The sequence below is a fragment of the Ptychodera flava genome, chromosome 9 (genome assembly GCF_041260155.1).
Source record: "Ptychodera flava strain L36383 chromosome 9, AS_Pfla_20210202, whole genome shotgun sequence".
Classification (NCBI taxonomy): Eukaryota; Metazoa; Hemichordata; class Enteropneusta; family Ptychoderidae; genus Ptychodera; species Ptychodera flava.
The window spans coordinates 20,635,447-20,656,863 of NC_091936.1; the positions used below are offsets into that span (position 1 = coordinate 20,635,447).

Sequence of the window (21,417 nt, forward strand, 5' to 3'; positions counted from 1 at the left end):
AGATTGGCACAGTGTGCACTGGCTCTGCACAACATGTTGGTCAAATGCTACACAAATAGAAAACACAGGAAAACTGAGGTGTTACTTAGTTCAGGGAAACTTAAGGTGTTTTAAATCCCCTGCAGGTAGCTGCTAGGCAATCTATGAATGCTGAATGCTGCCCATAATAGCACTGAATTGACAATGCCCTTGGCAAGTAACTGTCAGTTCTGCTTATGAACATGCTGGGTGTTAGTGTAAAACAATAAATACAATGTACAAAGAGAATATGTTTCTGGAGTGTCTTTATTAAAAGGCTTAGATCTTGCTCATTTTTTGTTATCATAAAATTATTTGTACTGTTAATTATAGTTTTGAAAAACACATTTCATACGGAACTTAGTAAGCTTTTGATTTTTCGAAATTTTTTGAAGTAATTAATTTCGACATGAAACTTTGATGCTTAGTTTAATCGCCAGGTTGGTCAGTCACTTACACAGTACCATACTGGTTCATCTTCAAGTAAAAACTTTGGCATCAACGCAGAAAATTATAGGAGGTATGGGATCCATTGCAGGTAATAATTTGGAAATTCAAGCTCATATATTTTGCCATTTAGCACAGCGGAATGATAAAGCTGTGGATATTTGACAATGAGCAGCCACCTGTCTGCCAATCTTTAGAACCCTGACTCCCTGATAATGTATGACATCACTATCCATACCGAACCCATTAAAATTGGGTTCAAATGTTCCGACTTTGTATGGCAATGGCGGCTGCTGACTTTGACAAGAAAATTAGTTACAAATTATTGCAACGGTGAAATGTCTGCTGGGTAAGACGCAATTTAAAAATTAAAACCACCCTTTCCTTAAATTCACAAGAGTTTTTCCCTGTCTGTAGACTATGAAAGGTTACGGTGTAGCCATGGCAACCTGTTATTTGACTATGAAAACCAAGAAAACCACATGGACAGACCATTGAACAGTGGTGGCAAATGACAGTAATACACTTGATGTATTTATTGTACAGGGCCATTTCAGCAGCGAGGTGTCTAGTTTCGAAATGAATATTTGCTACTTTTGAATTTCACGTACATGTAGTTACGGTGTAAAAACTGGCGTTTTCAAAAAGGAAACTGCTAAATGTTACAGTACTCAGTATATGAGTAACACTTTCTCCAACCACACTGAATGGTGTTTGTTGAGCATCTCTCAGGATTTTTTGCCCTTCTCCTCATTCTGTGAAAGTGAAAGAAGTACAAATATAGTATTATGAAGAGAAAAGTAAGATTGGCCATCCAAAGAAAGGGCTTGAAAAACTTTTATTTTTAAAACGGAAATTTATAAACCGTAATTACATCTACATCCAACTACCCAGGCACCTGTGTACAGCTCATATTCTTTATCACCACTTACTATCAGTGATTCAGGATGGTCCAACTTAATGCTGTACACAAATAAAACAATGTCTCACTGATCTGGCATTTTATCTTGAATGGATATGATTATTGGACCAGTTTTGATATCATATTACAAGATAAATTATATTTTAGAACAAATGTTACTTGCAACAGAGGTGATGTGATTACGTGATAACCTCATCTCTGTGTAAAAGGTTGTAACATGTGCTATCATGCACTAGCATGCATCAGTTTCTGTGATACATCAGGCAACCTCTTGTTGGCTACGTCTTGCATAGTATTACCATGACATTTTCATAATATTATTGACTAGAGGTTGCAACACTAACATCTGACAACTGACAGTGGGAACGTGTATTTTGCATGGTGTGCACAAAGTTCCTGCACTTACCTGTAATACTTCTGGCAATTTTTGAAGGGCGCCCTCATAATCCTCTATATGAGGTTGTAGTGCCTTTCGTTTAACTTTCATCCACTGTACATTGCCCTTGCCAGCATCCTTCAGCATGGATTCGAACCGCTTCCTCTGAAATGATTGAAAATGCCATTTTCTTTTAACTCTATGAAGACACTACAATTAAAAGCTGCAGACAGACCTCAAACTGCATAAACCTATTGATATAATTCATCTGTAGATCTAGCAGAAAACATACTTTGAGATTCCTTGTGGAAGATTTCAAGCAACTCTAACATCGTAATATACTTATAACAATAGGTAACATGCTGTGACACTGAAAGTTTTAAACTTTTAAACTTTCCCCTGAACATTCCAAAAGGAAACTTTAAAGCATTCTCTTTCAAAAATCACCAGTTACAGTAAGGGATACTGTGCAAATTTGGTACTGGAGAAACAAATTACTAAAAATTTACTGATATTTATAAAATTCAAAATGAACGCCATCCGTAAGTCAACTCCATGGTGAACACTAAATTTTCGATGGTAAAAAAACAGCTCTGTGAAAACTTCATTTAGTCTGCAAGCTAATAAGTCCATACAAGCAGCACACTAGAAAAAGTAAAGTAACACTTTGAGTCTGAATATGTCCCCGAGGTTTTTTCTACTTAAAAAGGTATCAATGCTGACACAGAAGAAACACAGATGATGAGCAAGAAACATGAGTCGACAAAAAATGGCAGCCCACCTGTTTATCCAAGACCAGGGTATAGGCTGTACCTTCTCTGCCAGCCCTGGCAGTCCTTCCCACACGGTGTATGTAAGTCTTGATGAACGGTGGTACATCATAACAGATAACTGCATTGGCTTCCACAATGTCCATCCCACGAGCCATGGCATCTGAACAGACCAGGCTGTAAATTTGTATAATAATGATGTTACACCCAGAATTGGAGTAATCGTATGGAAAAGTTTATGTATGAAGAAGCTGAAAAATGCAGACTACAAACTTTTATTACACGTATGAGACAAGCTTGGATGGGGTAAGCTGAATTATGGAGCTCATAAAAATATAAAATTTCTTCAAAAATGTCAAGAACTGGGATGATTACACTGGAAGCCTTAGTATGGATCGTATATTTATTTGAGCAGACAGTTGTATACAAAAAGGCAGGCTGTTTAAATCAAATGCAAAGTAACGTTTATGATACAACATCAGAAGCTTCTTGCATTGCCCTAGATACACATGCTGCTGTACAATAGACTCCTTACAGGGGGAATGTCTGTAACTTTTGAAAATATTTTCATTTTTTTCGTTCTAGAAAAGAAATCCATTTACTCATTCCTCTTCCTAAAGTATGTTGAAATACAAAGTAACTGCCTTGTTAACTCAACGCAGAGCCTACAATTGAACAATGCTTTTGTTGCACACTGAATTCTAATTCCATCTAAAATTCAGTTGACATCAATAGTATATTAACACTACACACTTCCATGCATGTTGCGTTGGCAATTTAAAAACTACGCATTTCCAATGATTTGTAAGCTCAACAAGAAACTAGAAAATGAAATTTACACGATCTGCAGTAACTGTAGCTCCCATCCTGGACTATTTAGTGTTTGTTCTCTGGTCAGATATTTGAACATGTGTGAAAGGGATAAAGTGCATGAAGTGAAAATACTTAAATGAAATGTACTGGAGACAGTGAAATATGTTTAATGTAATTATTCAGAATATGAATGAAAAAATACAGAATTAGATATATCGAATACTGTGATACAACCATTAACTCAACAAGTCATTTACAATGACATAGTCCCCACTTGTAATAGGAGTATTAGTCTTGATGGGGTAGGAAAATGTGGTCATTAAGAAGTATCACTGGAGTGTATATGTTGAGATCTATGGGCACATAGGTCTATGTCGTTGTTCCCAATTTGAAACACATGAGGCATGTCTAAGTTATGGTTCTAAATCGGGAAAAAAGATCAGACCTCTAGCAGTATTGGCCAGCCAAGAAATACATATGCGCATTATAAATGAGGTACAAGATGTGACATCTTAAGGTCTAATATCCTATCAAAATTGCAGGGTATAGAACTTGTGGTTACTGAAATATGCATATATATGTATAATCAAGGTCAAAGGTCATCGAGGTCACATGACATTTTGAAAAAAAAAATTATATTCCTAATTAATCCCTATATGCCAAAAAATCAGATCTCTAGCTCTATTCACTTGCCCAGAATTAGATGTGTACATAATTAATGAGGTAAAGCGTGTGTTGTCATAAGGTCTCCCATCCTACTAAATACAAAGGACATAGCACTTGTGGTTACTTATTTATTGACATAAACATATATTTTAGGTAAAAGGTCATCGAGATCACATGACATTTGGTCAAAAAATTTCTCTCCTATAGTTATCCCTATATACCAAAAATCAGACATCCAGCTCTATTGGCTCGCTCAGAATGAGATATGCACATAATTATTGAGGTACAGTATGTGGCGTCATAAGGTGTCCAATCATACCAAACATGAAGGGTGTAGCACTTGTGGTTACCGAGTTATGGAAAAATATGTATATTTGAGGTCAAAGGTCACCAAGGTCACGTGACATTTTGTCAAAAAAATTGTTTGCTAAGTTATCCCTATATACCAAAAATCAGACCTCTAGCTCTATTGGCTCGCTCAAAATTAGATATGTGCATAATTAATGAGATACAATATGTGGCGTCATAAGCTGTCCCATCATACCATACATGAAGGGTGTAGCACTTGTGGTTACTGAGTTATGGACAAATGTATATTTGAGGTCAAAGGTCACCGAGGTCACGTGACATTTTGTCAAAAAAATTGTATTGCTAAGTTATCCCTATATACCAAAAATCAGACCTCTAGCTCTATTGGCTCGCTCAAAATTAGATATGCACATAAGTAATGAGGTACAATATGTGGCGTCACAAGGTGTCTGATCATACCATACATGAAGGCTGTAGCACTTGTGGTTACTGAGTTATGGACAAATATGTACATTTGAGGTCAAAGGTCACCGAGGTCACGTGACATTTTGTCAAAAAAATTGTTTTGCTAAGTTATCCCTATATACCAAAAATCAGACCTCTAGCTCTATTGGCTCGCTCAAAATTAGATATGTGCATAATTAATGAGGTACAATTTGTGGCGTCATAAGCTGTCCCATCATACCATATATGAAGGGTGGTAGCACTTGTGGTTACTGAGTTATGGACAAATATGTATATTTGAGATCAAAGGTCATCAAGGTCACATGACATTTTGTCAAAATATCCGAGATATCTGCGTGAACGGATGGTCTCACGGATGGACGAACAGACGGACATGACCCAATCTATAAGCTCACTGGACTTCTCATCCGAGGGGACTAAAAATTGTGTCACTGCATCCTTTTTGCAATATGAATATGATGAGAAACTAAATTTTTATTTTTTGTGGCCTTATACGTGGGAGTCTATTGAGATCTGCCTTATACATGGGAGTCTATGGACGTGTAAACTAAAAATATGCAAATTTCACCACGATTTGCCCAAATTTGGGAAGATCACTCCTATGCACTTCCATACCAAGTTTCAAATCAATCGGACTTGTGGTTTCAGAGCAGGAGATTTTTTGACCAAAAATGGGAGAAAATTACAAAAAAATCATGAAAAATAGCAAGTCCAAGATACTGACCCAAGATGCGCACAATCATTTCATGTCAGCCCAAAGTACTTACATGCTAATTTTTCATGTAATCTGCTCAGTGGTTATTGAGTTTTTTCAATTTTGACTGTTTTTACATTTTTTCACTTAATTTGCATATTTTTGGCAATGACAACTTCATTTGAACAAATCTCATCTACAGCCCATCATCCATGTACACACCAAATATCAAGATGAAATGTACAGCGGTTTTGGAGTTTTTGATGTTGACGGACAGACATACAGACATACAGACATACAGACATACAGACATACAGACATTTTCCTAGCCTATAAGAATAGCTTCCATTGCCATATATACATATGGCTATGGGAGCTAAAAAACCTCTTACATTTGTACTTCACCGTCCTTGAATTGTTTCAGGAGACGTGTTCTCTGGGCTGGGGTCAGATTGGCTGAGAACTCACCCACCGAGCTTCCTCTGCACAGCTTCAGCAGCAAATGCAATCTACAGAATGACAGATACACGATAGCATGATTTCATACTTGAGTGATGGCAAACTGCAGTGCACAATTCTTGAATCTAAAGCCATCAATATGGGAAGATGATTTTAGACTGTTACTTCATATTATCTGTATCCATAGCATGTCTTTTCATGATCTCACAGTTGAGAACAGAAGTGACTGATAATCGCTTGCTAACCATTCTTTTCAAATAGAATCAAAATTGCAAATTTGTTATAGCTTGGTGTGGGTAATTTGTGAATACTGACATCCTGGAGGTAGCACAGAGCTTTCCTGTAGCACCAACAAAGGAAAGGGACATTGTGGTTTCACTGACATAATTTCCTTTGATAATAGCAGGGACATGGTTTCACTCTGACAGGTAAACAATAAAATTTGAGTGAACAAAAATGCTTTACATCGACAAATGTGTGATCAGGGCCTATCCTGCATTCATATTTTCTTGTGGCTTTTGATGTACCACACATTTACTGTAACAAACACATACATTGTGAGTCATTGTCATCACTATGTCTATGTAACAATATTTGTTCTTTACCTGTGAGTTGCCTCCACTGTGTTAGTGAAACACAACACCTGTGAGAGTTTGAATTTCTCCAGAAGGTAGAGAACCATCAGGGGCTTCTCACCAGCATCGCACTGAATTAAATGTTCCTGGTAGTCAAAAGGAATATAAATTTGTGTGAATAAGTCACTTTTTCTTTTTTCTTCTCAAAAAGATTTCAGTATCTTGAAAAAGTGTGTTTTAAAAAGTCAAAACTTACAGATGTGCAATCAATCAACAAAATCTTGAGTTCCATTCAACTACTGCATATAATATTGAAAACAACAGAATACAAGCAAATGAGACTTACAGTCAGGCCAGCTGGAGTAGTGTATTTACCAACAAACTCCCCTTCCTTTTTCAATATGGAGTCAGGGTCATTGGTTGCCTTGACAACAGATGTGAAGAGTCTGGGTTGGAAGAGATTCAGCTGCATCAGTTTTTCTGGGTTCTGGGAGAGTGTTGCTGAGAACAGCAGTTTTTGCAACTGTCAGGAATGGAGAGATAAAAAAATTAACATCAGTCATGATTCTGAAAAAAGTGCAGCTTGAAATCAGAAGGTATACAATGAATTTCTGGCATATTTTCATCTATGTTGAATAGACAGAATTTTGAAAATGTTACATACAGCATATGAGACAATTTATGCAACATGCCTAGTTCATATTTAAAGACAGAATGCATATGAAAGACAGAATTTCAGGAAGCCAATGATGTCACTCCCAAAATCTTTCCATGATTAGCTGTATGTGGCTAGGACACATTTTGAAGTAGGAAATGACATCAACAAATGCATGCATATTTTATAAGAATGAAAATTTTTATTGCATTAATACTTACTGGAAGTTGGATTTTGAAAGCACTGCAAAGAGAAACGGAAATAGAAATTAGATAAACAGAAACATCTTGGATCTGTCGAAGTACCACTGAATAGATCAAGGAAAGAAAGTGGGTTTCTCTCAGTCGTCAAATCTTACTGTTCTGGTTAGCAAAGTTGTGAAAGAGTACTGGTATTTTGTTTACTATGTCTCACAAGATCTCTATAGATCAATCTTAGTTGATATTACTTTCACTTTTGCTCTTGTTGTCTTTACATTTGGTGGGCTCTCTGTTGTGGTCTTTGAGCAAGGAGGGTAGTCTTGACGTCAGGTTATTTGATGTGGGAAATATCCTCACACATACGATGCGAATGTTGACAAAGTATGACACTGGGTACACTCACTTTGCTACTGTCATCTTTGTGTGATACTTTCTGACAACAGAGCCATCAACACTGGTGTAGGCTGCTTTCTCAACTTGCCGGATCCAGTCTCTTGATATCTGATCTATCATGCGGTCTGCTTCATCAATAACCTACAGATGACAAAGCGCATACAATATTGACAATTGAACTGTGAAATCAATGAGAGCTTCATTACATGTTATTCTAAACTCCTCAAAGCTTAGGGGTCAAAGTTCAGGCATGTCAAAATTAACAGAGGGGAATATTTATTCCCTAAACTAATACAAAAATATCAAATACTGAGCAGATGATGAGAAAGTGATTCAGAAATGGTCTAGCCAGAGTAACCTGTTAACCCAATTCCTAGTAAACAGGTCCATAACAAAAATTGATAACAATGGGTTTGGGCTAAACCACAGAGGTGAAAGGGTTCATAAATATGCAATTATACACAACACTGTTTTGCACAATCCTTTGCTTTACTAGAGGGGTTTGTAAAGTTCAAAACCTGACAGCTGTCTGAGCTGTCCTTGATAAATTTACTAAAGGTCTAACAGAAAATAGTCTCTTTATGCTGTTTGACTAGTTTCAAGTCCAATATGTATAGAATACAAAATTACATGTGATCTTACCAGGAATCTCAAGTACTGCAATGTAAATCCTTCTGTTTTGCTGATATGATCTACCAGTCTCCCTGGCGTTGCTACGATGATGTCTGCCAGACTCATAAAACCACAGTTACTGAAAGAGGCAAAATATAATTCTATCATGACAAGACTGATGAAACTAATTCATAAGTCTTTATGGGGAGACACGTGTCATAGGACAACATTTTTTGTAAATACTTCATTGGTATCAGTGATTCGTACCTATACACATGTAGCGAAAGCACTTGCACATCTTTTTTTTCAGGAAAATTCACTGACTTGTAATCTTAAACCATGAAACCAATCTAGCATGGTCTGGGAAATTTGCAATAATAATAATGGATGCTCTAATCTAAATCTAGATTCTATCACACTCCCTTGTTCACAATGCAGTTTCAACTGATTTATCTTCAACGGTTTTGCCAACAAAGGCCTTATGCTTACTGCATTTACAAAACTGAGTTCGACTATACAAAGTTTCAAGGGCATTAGTAGTGGGATGGGCCACACTGCATAGCCGACGAGAGGATGTAGAAGTCTAGTCTTTGTCAGGATATCTTGTGATTGCATAAAGTTCATATTTTACCCAATATCAACAATACAACTGAGAAAATGGAGATTGAAATACAGTTGTGGGATACATGGGATACATACCCTTCTTTAACCAATGAGGATTGTTCTTGAGAGAGGGTTTTGTGGCCAGCTGTGAGCACAACCTTCAAACCAGTTCCTTTACTGATTCTAGAGAACACTTGATGGACTTGCATGGCAAGGTCCCTGGTGGGTAGTACGACTAGCGCCCTCACTTGACAGACTATGCGCTTCATCAAAGCCTGAAAGTGAGCACACCAGTATTTTGATAAATATAATACGACATCCATATTATATCGATGTGACTTCATTTTTTAGTCCTTACAATCCCTCTACACCATACAAAAATTCTCCTGTACAGAAACTAGTTCACTTACCAAAAACAGTAAAGCACATCATGGTAATAACGATATCATTGGATTTGTCTCAATATTGTCAGCAATCAATCGGTACATGATAGAGTGATCGCAATCTTTAATACTAATGATTATTGTGATCTAATGTTGTGATAAGCCTACTCCAGGATAAAACTTTCCCTTCTTATTTTCGCAGTGTTCTATGGATAAACAGACCCTGTGGTACCAGCAAAGACATGTGGATGAGCTCACAAAGAAGAATGTGCATATTTCATTGTACGTGAAATGCACATGGTTTGCTTGTACAGTGTTCCATTCAAATTGTGGCAGTTGAAGGTATCAGGATCAGTTTGATTGTGAAACATAGGGCCAAAGTCCCTGAAGCTACTATAGACATGGATACAAAATTAAGTATTTCCTGACTGTATGAAATGATCTCACTAAGGTCATCCTAGGGACATGTAAACCAAATATTAAAGCGGTCTGACCAGCGGTTTTGAAAAAAACAAGCGACTCAACAGTTGACAGAGCTCTGCTGTGTTATGTAGAGAATAACCTTTTGTGACACATGTATTGATGAAGAAGGTGGATATCTTTGATAGCTCATTTCAGGATGGCCTGACCAAAAAGGGAAAAAAATTCTGTAAAAATACAGATTTGCATATTTCATGAGACTATATTAGTCTATAATAGCAAATAAACGAGAGTTAATTACATTCTAATTAAAGTAAACAAGACTTGCTTAAATCAAGATTTACGTCATAAAAAAACAGCGTATCTGTCAGGTTATAAAGAATCTTGAGCAGGTTATCTTTTAATATCAGTATTTTCATCCTATTAACCAAGCATATTTTAACTTTCAAATTAACATTGTAAGTAAGTTCTGTTGAATAAGTTGAAACAGTACATACTCAGAGAGAAAGCACACTGAAGAGACAAATGTTTGAACTTAAGAAGTTCAAGGTCATCAAAAGCATTATAAGGAATCATGTTACACTTTCATTGCACTGTTTACACAGATTGCATAATTGCTATAAATAGCACGAGGAATCTTACAGCTCAGCTTTACCATAAAAACCCTATCACTTTGACCACTCTTTTAATTGACCACTCTATTTTTTTCCTCAAAAAGTAATCGCATTTTATCCTTACTAAGTCAACCATAAATGGAAATTAGAACTTTCTCTATCTCTATTTATTTGACCACCCTATCATGACAAACTATTATGAGCAATTTCTTTTAGATAACATAAATGGTGGTTCAGAATATATCAAAGTTGGGATTCAGGAAAGTTGCCTTTACATGTTTTAATCCTCCAAGATGTTAAGCATTTCACTATGAACTGTCAAAAAAGTTGAACTTTCTGATAATTCCACACTAAAATTATTTTGGCTTTGATGATTTCCTAATTAATTCAATTATTTAAAATCATATTAATTATTTTTTCTGGGTGAATTGATAGGGTTTATACAGTACAAGAATTACATACAATGTAAGTCAAATTTTGACCAAAAATGACAAAAAAATTCCTTAAAAATACACATTTGCACATTTCATCACAATTTGAACAAATCTAAGTTGGGTTATCCTAGGGACCTGTATACCAAATAACAACGCTGTCTGACCAGCGGTTATGAAGAAGAAGATTTTTTACCAAAAACACCTTTTTGGCATTAATTTGCCTATTTTCAACAATATCAAAAAATTAAAAAAAATAGTTTCTCAAAATCATATTTTTCATCTACACAACAAATATCAAATCAGTAAGTACTGCGGTTCTCAAGATATTTGAGTGGACGGACGCCTCACAAACGGACATACATACATACATACATACATACATACATACATACATACATACATACATACATACAGACTGACGACGGACGCCGGACGGATACCCATCCCAATAGCTTCTATAGACTATAGTCTATAGTAGCTAAAAATGCCATTCAGTATTCCTGACTTTACGATTTGAAAAGTACAATAACAGAAATTTTAACACAAAATATGTGTACATGTGTATTATCTACGATAGCATCAGCCCTATAATATCCTGGTGCCTAGCCAGTGGACTTCATAAGTATGCTCACTGTAAAGTAATATGAAATCTTCTGTACAATACCCACAAATATCATTTTCATGATGTTCTCATATTCAGAAGTAAAACAGCATGAAAATCCATGCTAAAAGTATTACTCATCTCAGATACTGAGTAGTCAATTATCACATCTAAATAACAAGGCGGTCGGTCATTGTGCCAGGATTGCATCATCAGATCCTGTATCTGACTTGTCACTAAATGTCCCCATAAGTCAAAACATCACACTAAATGACAAAATGTTACCTATAGACTTGTATCTAACTAGTGACTAGCCAGGGACCGCATCGATACGAGACGCACTACACTAGCAAAATTGAAATGCCTATGCTACATATAGAACATAGAAACAATGCACCCAGGTTGCCCACCAAGGGGAATGACTGTACCTGCACAATTGGAATTACAAATGCCAGAGTTTTGCCACTGCCAGTCGGTGCAGACACGCACATGTCACTGGGCCTGAAACCTCCAATGCCAGCTTGTAAACCATGCCTTACACACTTCAGTATTGCCGGAATAACTTGCTGTTGAACTACAGAACAAAAAATATGAATATTTACCACCTTGGGGATGGGGAAACAAATATTGCAGACAGGAAGCGCGCCCATGAAAGTATATGAATCAATCTGAAAATGAATTTCTCTCAATCAGATGGCAAAAAGACTTTAATTTTTATTAAAGTTCACTGAAAGCTAAATAAAGCTGCAACAGACCTATTCATCTTGTAGGAATATTTCTTTATATTTTGACAACCATGTCTGGGCATAATCAAATGTAAATCAGGGTAATCATTTTATATTAAAAACATTCATTCAGAACTTTACCTGGGAAAAAGTGTGTGAAGCCACACTCTTGTAACTTTGCTAAGAGTTTCTCATCAAGTCCGGAGAGATCTTCAAGTTTACAAGTTTTCAGATCACTCACATTTTCAATAACTGAAGGGTTGGCGAGCCAATTGGGTAGGACTCTATGCACCTGTATACCAACAAAGAAAATTGAGCATTGAAAGAAACTGAAAATTATACATTATGTAATTTGGTTGTGTATCCTTTGTAACACTGGTTTTGCTTTGAACAAAATGCACTAATGGCAAAGATCTTCAGTTATAACTTGTATGCAGTAGAGGATAATTCTGTCTTATACATAAATTGAAAATCCTGCATCTGTTTGCACCTGCACTCATTTGAGTCCTTGGTAGATGTACATCTGTTTCTATTACTAAAGTAGGATATTTTTGCATAGGCTCGTCTGTACAGATAATCACATTACAAGGATCATGAAATTACTCAATACTAACTATGCTTTCACACAGGAAAAATATCTCTGAATAGTCACAATTCCTGCTTCCTAAATGATTTACTTTTAACTTATAAAGAATTATAACTTTAGCAGGAACAAATGGTAAATTATGCAAAACTCTGTTTTGAGTATTGGACTTTACAATGACTCACTTTTTCTGCTTTCTGATTTTCAATATCACCTAAAATTGTGAATCCAAGGTCTCCATCTTCTTTGGTGACTTCACCTTCCGTTTCCATTTTTTCTTCCTCGTTTTCCTCTGATATCTGATCACTTGGATCATCCTCACTGTCATCTTTTTCGTCTGTATGACTTTCCAATTCATCTTTCTCACAATCACACTGTTCCCTGCTGATGTCTTCTTCTTCTTCTTTTTCTTAGATTTGTTTTTTGTCGCTGTATTATCATCAGTCAGGTTATCCTGAACCAATTCCCCGTTCACTGAATCAGCTTCCACAGACTTTCCCTTCACTTTCTTGGCTGCCCTTTTAGATTTTTTGACAGACTTGTCCTGTAAATTTTGATTCACCGATGTTGCCGTAGAGGGTGAAGATTCCCTCATTTTTCTTTTCTTTGTCAGGGTTCTATCATCATCATCATTCTCATTATCATCATCAACTTCATCATCATCAACAGTGGCAGGTCTTGTCACATTTCCTTGACACTGCACTGACTCTCCATTAATCTCAGTTTCAAGACTTTCTGATAAAACTTTCCTCTTCTTTTTGCTTTTCTTGGCATTTTTCACACTTACTTTTCCTTCATCTTTTTGCTCCTCTTCTGCCATACTCTTCCTTTTATCTCTCTTCTTTTTCTTTTCAGCTCTTGGCATTGTCACTTTATCTCTTGTTGCCTCAATAACTGGTAAGGAGTCACTGTTATTGTCCTCATCATTAATATTTGAAGTTCTTTTCAAACCCTTTTGCACATCATGAGATTCTCCATCTATGCCCTCATTTTCAGTTCCATCTGAAACTTCTTTTCGAGTTTCTGTCTTGTGTTTGGATGATATGACACCCTCTGTTCCACTATCTTCATCCTTTTCTTTGTCTTCATCTCCCTCTTTGTTCTTTTTCTTTCTTTTTTTATGTTTTGAAACGGTGTCAATACCTGGTTTGCTCACTTTCTCGTCTGTTGACAGTAAACCATCATTTCGTCTTTCTTGCAGTAATTTTTTACGCTGAACCTTTTTATACAGATTTGACAGAAGAACATCTGGAGATGAGGGCGTTGCACTTTCCGGGGTGTCATCTTCCCCCATATACCTGGATTCATTAAAAATTGAAATGTAAAACGATGATACATGTTCTACAATCACACAAGAAAATTGTCAATGTGAAATGATACATTTATCTGCAACTCAAGATTTCTTCTCACTAAACTGTAAACAAACTTTGTGTCACTCCTTTACGGCAAATAAAAATTCGCATATATTTCACTGTCACTGGTACTAACTACTGGCTCTAACCATGGAGCTAAAAAAGGAGCACGACAGGTGTATGGCCCTGTGGAAGCCGCGACCAACGCACAGCCAGCCATACCCACAGGCACCACCGTAGGTGATAGCGCTTTTAGTGTAGTAGACGACACTAAAAGCGCTATCAACTACGGTGGTGCCTATGGCTATATACAGTAGTGGACACCCATGGCTATACTGTGTCTGTATCATGAAACCTGGAAACCTCCATGGTTCGGCGGCATGTTTGATCCATCAACTTCCAAGCATCATTTGTAAAAATTGCACGATCTCTCATAATTACTCTTTATACTTTGAGTCTTGTCAATTAGTCCTATCTTACCTGTTGATTGTAAACAATGCCATTTTAAAGGAAAATGTGCTGGATATGCTGCGAGCAAAACACTGACACGGCTGGTCAACACGTGAACCGCATGCTGACCTAGGAAAACTTTTTCCGGTTGAATACTGTCCAATGGGTTTTCGCCAACCGTACGTTAGCAATAGAAAAGAAACATAGAATTTGTAGCACACTATTCCTTTAAGTGTTCGTTTATATGTATAAATTTTACCAATATTAACCTTGTTTAACATGTAATTTCAATAGATAATATTTTTGAGATTATGCAAACATTTATTTGAGTACAAAATTGTCTATATCTTTCAACATTTTCTTTGACAAGTTTCGAATCCTGTTATACTAGTTCCGTCTTACAGGTCGATATTTACTATGTCGATATGGAAGACTTGTACCGGTGTAATGCTGTCAATTCGAATTTCCGCTTGGTACAGAACCGAAAAGAACGACAAAAACAATGAAAAAATGTTACCAAAGTTTTCTTTTATTCTCGTATTTTTCAGCGGGGTAGCGTTCTCCGTGCTTTTGTCTATAATTCCGTTTGAGTGGATACCTCTCGGATTGGGCCGAACGAGATCACCACAGCTCGATCTTCTTCCGGGAAGCGGTCTTCACAATTTTCCTATGACTGTCAAAGAAAGACCCTTGGTACGACCAGGTAAGTGGGTTACCAAGTTCATAGCATTTATTTTTTGCGTGTCGATGTTCAATGTCAAAATTTGATCTATAGGTATACGATATTTTAATGTGACCTGTTTTGACAGCTGACGGTTTTACTTACGTCACCAGGAAGTATGCGAGGGAGGGCGTTTCTGGTGGGAAAGGTTTAATACGACAAATGGGCTTCAGCAGACCGCTATCTCACACCTATTGGAGCATGGAGGTAGTAGAGACTCCATGATTGGAGTAACTATATACACCCTAAATTTAGGGTCTATGAAGTATAAACTGAAGTAAAATGTCACATTTGGGTATACGTGATGTAAATCTCGGTGTGATATAAAAAAGTCATACCTAACACGGTGTATACAGCACATATGTAGTATGTACACAAACACTATCGAAACCGAAACTGTTTGGTTTTAGTTGTGTTTGTTCGGTTTTTTTGTAATGCAAAAAACAATGGAGCAAACATAATTAAGTTTCATCACATTGTACTTAAATCACATGTTTACTATCTTGCCCAATACTGGACCAGAAGAATTACCCTCTACCCCACCCAAACTATTTCTGTATACTGTCCCTCAAATGTTCATGTGAGCATAGACACATCTGAAGTCTGATATTATAGTAATAGCAATTCACCTATTTCCCTTACAAGGGAAGAATTGTGATACAGTGTCTGTGTGGTACGTCCACAAAGAATACTTCAGTTATTTATAAACCTAGACTCCATCATTTGTTTTACTTTTTCACTGTTACAGATATCAAAGGAGAAGCGTTGGCTGCTCTCCACCAAGCCCTAGATGCAAAAATACACGGAAAGAGGGAAAAAGCTCACAAACTTTTTGAACATGCTCTGGCTCTTGACCCAAACCATGCAGATGCGTTGAATGAGTATGGCGAATTTCTTGAGGCGGAGGACATCGTGAAGGCAGAGCTCATGTACACATGTGCATTGTTGGTTCAACCAAATCATAATAAAGCTCTAATCAACAGGAAAAGGACGCAGCCCTTGGTCGAAGAGATTGACCAGAGATATTTTGTTCGCATTGATATGAAAAGGGATGAATTGTATCGAATTCCGGGGAATAACCCAGCCCTCCAACGAGCACAGCTTGAGATGTACTATCAGCATATTTATCATACGTTAGCAATTGAGGGAAACACACTGTCACTCGCTCAGACTAGAGCTATCCTAGAAACTGGGATGGCCGTGCCTGGAAAGAGCGTCATGGAACACAATGAAGTACTGGGACTTGATACTGCTATGAAATACATAAATAACAGCCTGGTTCACAGGATCGGCTCTATTACAGTTAAAGATATCCTTGATATTCACCGCAGAGTTCTCGGCAATGCTGAACCGCTAGAAGCTGGCCAAGTTAGGAACACCCAGGTGTTTGTTGGCAGTCATGTCCCACCGCCACCTGACCAACTAGAGGAGTTGCTAGGAGAGTTCATCACATGGTTGAACTCTGAAGACGTTCAAGCGCTTCATCCTATAGAGTTTTCAGCGTTGGCACACTACAAATTAGTGTTCATACACCCGTTTTTTGACGGGAATGGACGGACGTCACGACTTCTCATGAATCTGATTCTCATGCAGGCTGGCTACCCGCCAGTAACTATAAAACACCAAGACAGGCATGCATATTACGAATACCTAGAAACAGCTAACAAGGGTGATGTCCGGCCGTTTATACGATTTATTGCAAGGTGTACAGAAAGGACTTTAGATGAATATTTATGGGTCACTAAACCAAAATCAGTTGTATCTTTTTCAGAAGTTAGGCGGTATGATGATGGCAAAACCATATTTTTGAAAGATAATGATGATGATGATGATGAAAGAAAATGAAAGTTCTCCCGAAATCTATAATGTGTAAACTCTGATAAACTGAAGGATTCAGCTGTGTTTGAGTGCTCCAGCAACTTCAATGCTAACCACGACCACAGGCGTAGTGTTACATATCTGTTCTCCAGTAAAATCTTATGTGAATCAATCATATTGTACCAGTACTTTGTTTCTTTGAGTTTACCTCAGTAACTTTTACTGCAACAGTGTTTTTGCTAAGGTAACATTGCTGCTGTCCCCTAATCTGATTGCATTGATGTACCCAGGAGAACCCCGGTAAAATGACTGGGGAACCGCCCTTAGCAAAAACACTGCTGCACTTTCAGTCATGGTTGGCGTTGGAGACGGCAGAACACCTGAGCACAACTGAACTTTTCAGTCTAAAAAGCTGGCTGTTCTGAGAATTATGAAAAACCCTAATGATATGGATGGATGGGAGACAAACTTTTATGGTATTATGTATCCATCAAGGAACATGTTCTCTTCGACACTGAACAAATGTAACAGGTATACCCTTTCAAAAAGAGTTTTGATGTGAGTGTATACATTGTATACATATGCAGATGCTTACTTGAGACCATATATGACTGTCTCTTTAGGTGAATGTGCCGGCGTAAATTTACGTGCTGTATCTCGATATGCAGCAGCATATTTAGGGTTTGGGGTCTTCAATTTCTGCTTTGAAAATAATAGTTATAATATGCAGATCAAAGTAATGATGGATAAATGAAATGGGAATGTCAGTAACATTTGACTGCATGCCAGCCTTAACATATAAACCATGTTCTGCATGTTACCAAAATGCAAAAGTTGCCCTCCATGATTAATGGAATCGCTGCTGTCTATGAGTTTCAGTATTCTTGGCCCATTGCAGACTTGCCTGAGGTTCTTACATTTACATGGTTTTATATCTCTTGCTTTAAACAGTCAAGTATGAAGAACTTGACTTATAGGGAGTAGTTATTTAAATGACATGTTTCTTAGGGGATCTAGAGTAAGTTAGGCTAGTTTGGGGTACTGTTAGGACTCCCTATGAGAAACCATTTAACCTTGCATTCTCCAGTGACTCAATCCACAAATCTGTATGTACATTGGTATAGTATACTTTGGTAATGTATCCATCAATAGAATGGATATTTCTGTGCTGTAAATTTTTTAAAATTTTCTGAAAATCCCAGTCTTTACTACTGTGTAAGTATTCCTTAATAATGGGATTTTCAGAGATTTTTAAAGCATTATAGGTATTGCTGTTTTTAGATGCTCAGTGAAGTTTGCCATTTACACTTGTTACATTATATTTTTTAACGGTATCAACACAGACAAGGAGAAAACATTCTCCTTGTCTGTGGTATCAACAACTGCCTATGTCCAAACACTGTAGGTCAACAGGAATAAATTTGTCATCTTTTGGGAATATTTTAGCCTTCATTTCTGCACATAATCTTCACCCCTCTTTCGCTCCTATAGGGTTTGGCATAAGTTGGTAATGAAAGTATTTGATGTGCCGGCCTGGTGTTCAAATAGCAGGGAAACCACTCATTATAGTTATCAATTGTGGAAATTCTAATGAATGAATTACTTTCTTTTTTTCCAAAAGACAAAATCAATTGAACATAGACCCCAAAAGAAGGCAAATTTGCTCCTTCAGATCATGTGTTACATTAATGTACTGAAATAATGTCAATGTTCGGGATCAGTGTTAAATTTTACCAGTTTTACTGTGTTTTTCTTGCAGCTGTTAATGTTCTGCTCTGATACAGATGAATAACAAGGGATGTTTTTACTCAAATTAGCGGAAGTGTTTGCAACATTAACATCTGTTTTCAGATATATTTGTTTTGTGCACAATTTTATTTTTGGTCCATCTCTTCATTACCATTTGTCGGCGTATGGCCAAACAGACCATAGTATGCAGAAAAGATGCTGGGTAAAATTAAAGGGTTGGTTAAAGAGAGACCGGGTCATTTCAGCAATTTCCATGTTTAAAATTATACTCAATCATCATATTCTTACAATTGAAGCAGTTGTTGGAAGTGAAAATGAATTTTCAAGTCATGGCTACAATATTTTTGGTAATTTTTTCAGAGTTTTTTGTTCTGTGTGTTCACATCACCTCTTGGCCAACTCCAGGAAGTACGCGAAAATATCCATTACCAACTTCATTTGGTTTTCTACCATGCATTGCCTGTCTGCATGATCAATGGTCCCTGTTGAACTTATAAATTCATGTCTTGGTAAAATCATATTCAATTATCAAAAGTAACGATGCACTTCAAGATGGAATTACAAAACACTGAAAAAATTGTCAGAAGTTTCCAAAGTTACGAAGAGGTTCATAGCGATAACAAGAAAGGAATGTGCCTGGGTCATTATATTATCAGCAATTCAAGTCATATTTTATTGTTTCTGTCTGTGCCACTGTATTCACTTCACAACTTGACAGCTGAATTTAGTTGCCATTTCTTTTCTCTGTTCTTCTGATACATGTGTTAGATATTCCAGGCATGCAATGAAGGCCCTTAGAGGTTAATACCAAGTGTAATTCACAGTACTAAAATTGCACTTAAAATACTACGGCAAATATCTCAATTACCCTCAAAGCATGTGTCTTCTACATTTCTTCCCTGGACTAATATTTAATCATGGATATGATATTTGAAGATGTGCTCGATGAAAGCATAAAAAAGTTATTGTCAAATGTCCAAGGTCACCCTGCTTGGTCACAATAATGTGATACAAAAATTTCAAAGCCCAAAAAGATTCAGTGAGCTTTGTCATAGATGTCTGTGAAACATTGTAATATTTGTTTTGCAAGAACAGTTTTGCTCTGGTTCTCATTCAAGAAAATTTGCCATGCTAAATGTGCTTTTTCTGAGATAGTCCTTCCTCAAATATGGCACGATGAAGTAGGAAATATTTTAAGGGTGGAACCGTATCTGTGATGTTGATAGTCAATACCAATGTCTGCAATTTATACTGTCATGTGAATATCAATTGTCAGGTGGAATTACCAGTATTTGCATGGAATGTAGAGTTTAATTTTCCCAACCGCTATGAAGAGCAGTCACAGGCCCTAATCTTGCCTTCCAATGATGTTCATGTAATGATTATTTGTCTGGGAAGATATGTTAAATTTTAGTACACGTATGTGTGAATCTAGATCTATTGGCAGAGTTATGTTCATGAACATGCTTCTGTTAACAATCCACTTTTCTATTCAAGTGTACTTGAACTTCAGACAGTTTTTGTATAACTATCTAATGTATATTATCTGATCTGTATATTGTGCTAGATTTTTCCCTATATTTATTTTAGGCATTCTGAACTTTTTTATAGTACTTTGTACCTTTTCTGTTCTCAACATAGCGCTCTGCTATCCAAACTTTTATCATTTCTTGAACTTTTCATGTGTGTATATTGGAAAATAGGTACATCATCCACACTGCACTGGCTGTTGAATATTATGTGCCCATCTGGTGCTAGAATTTGCACATTTTGCTTGGTAGGAAATGCACAATATGGTAGGCCAGATGGCAAGTGGCTGACAACAGTTTTAGGTTTCTGCCTCAACCGTGGCTTTGAAAGGGGAGAGGCTTGTGAGTGCATGAGGCTAGAGGCGACATTGGTGTTGATGTGACGCAAGTAAGACAAGACTCTGTATGATTTTTATTGCTATAAACAGTATCACATCTAGCATCTTGTGTAAGTCAGCTTAAATGTCCTGTGATAATTATCTACTGGTGGATTAACTTTTAAAGCATGTGACACCTAATCTAAGATCTTAGTGTCTCGTTGGGTATTATGCATTTGAACAGTGCCCACATTCAGGGCACAGGCAACCATCAAACCACCGCCAATACCACAACCTTCTACTGTTATGCTACATTATGCTGGCATCACAGCATTTTACTCAACTAAGTTTTATTTTCAAATGGTGCAATGGATGAAGTATTCTTCCAGTGGCAAACAAAATACAAAATTCTTTTGTCTGTAATTAACAAATCTATGTATAACTATTAAAGATTCTATATATTTATTTCAAAAAATAAATCTGCAATTATAAAAATATGAGTATTGTGTCTGGTGTCAGATTTCGTTGGAAGTACACTATATGTGCTGTATTGCATCATACTGAGTTGTCCTTTGTTTTGCAATGGCAACAGCTGTTATATACTGAGCAAACCATGAAAAATGTGGAAGTAGTTTGCAGCGGCCTGGGGAAAAACCACTGTGACAAGATAGACGAAAGAGACTTATTTTGGCCTTCTATGAAAGTAAGAATATATAACAAGCAAGATCAAACTATTTTGGATCT

The 21,417-nt window shown here is 36.9% G+C and overlaps 3 protein-coding genes across 3 annotated transcripts; 1 reads left to right on the top strand and 2 right to left on the bottom strand.

Annotated features, from left to right (window-relative positions):
• Positions 1-267: 267 nt before the first annotated feature.
• LOC139140295 (ATP-dependent RNA helicase DDX51-like) lies at positions 268-14,689 on the bottom strand. Its single transcript, XM_070709452.1, has 14 exons — positions 14,570-14,689; positions 12,923-14,035; positions 12,296-12,446; positions 11,858-12,003; positions 9,074-9,252; positions 8,405-8,513; positions 7,773-7,903; positions 7,391-7,412; positions 6,861-7,037; positions 6,545-6,660; positions 5,873-5,989; positions 2,545-2,710; positions 1,794-1,928; positions 268-1,220 (listed from the first exon to the last, which is right to left on the bottom strand). The coding sequence occupies exons 2-14, from the start codon at positions 13,007-13,009 to the stop codon at positions 1,194-1,196; spliced, it is 1,563 nt and encodes a 520-aa protein (XP_070565553.1). The 5' UTR covers positions 13,010-14,035; positions 14,570-14,689; the 3' UTR covers positions 268-1,193.
• LOC139141209 (uncharacterized protein DDB_G0286299-like) lies at positions 13,182-14,592 on the bottom strand. Its single transcript, XM_070710832.1, has 3 exons — positions 14,570-14,592; positions 13,277-14,035; positions 13,182-13,191 (listed from the first exon to the last, which is right to left on the bottom strand). Exons 1-3 carry the CDS (start codon positions 14,590-14,592, stop codon positions 13,182-13,184), a joined length of 792 nt encoding a protein of 263 aa, XP_070566933.1.
• A 257-nt stretch (positions 14,690-14,946) lies between the features above and the next one.
• Positions 14,947-17,250, top strand: LOC139140297 (protein adenylyltransferase FICD-like). The gene is made up of 2 exons (XM_070709454.1): positions 14,947-15,242; positions 16,009-17,250. The coding sequence occupies exons 1-2, from the start codon at positions 14,957-14,959 to the stop codon at positions 17,103-17,105; spliced, it is 1,383 nt and encodes a 460-aa protein (XP_070565555.1). The 5' UTR covers positions 14,947-14,956; the 3' UTR covers positions 17,106-17,250.
• The last annotated feature ends 4,167 nt before the right edge of the window (positions 17,251-21,417 follow it).

Bases quoted from the DNA above. Each gene is read 5' to 3' on its own strand.
- LOC139140295 (XM_070709452.1), bottom strand. From the start codon at position 13,009: ATGGAAACGGAAGGTGAAGTCACCAAAGAAGATGGAGACCTTGGATTC. The intron at 12,004-12,295 runs GTAAAGTTCTGA...TTTGTTCTGTAG, and splicing joins CTTCACACACTTTTTCCCAG to TTCAACAGCAAGTTATTCCG. The intron at 9,253-11,857 runs GTACAGTCATTC...GCTCACTTTCAG, and splicing joins TTGTAATTCCAATTGTGCAG to GCTTTGATGAAGCGCATAGT.
- LOC139141209 (XM_070710832.1), bottom strand. From the start codon at position 14,592: ATGGCATTGTTTACAATCAACAG. The intron at 14,036-14,569 runs GTAAGATAGGAC...TAATGAATCCAG, and splicing joins GCATTGTTTACAATCAACAG to GTATATGGGGGAAGATGACA.
- LOC139140297 (XM_070709454.1), top strand. From the start codon at position 14,957: ATGTCGATATGGAAGACTTGTACCGGTGTAATGCTGTCAATTCGAATT. The intron at 15,243-16,008 runs GTAAGTGGGTTA...TCACTGTTACAG, and splicing joins AAGACCCTTGGTACGACCAG to ATATCAAAGGAGAAGCGTTG.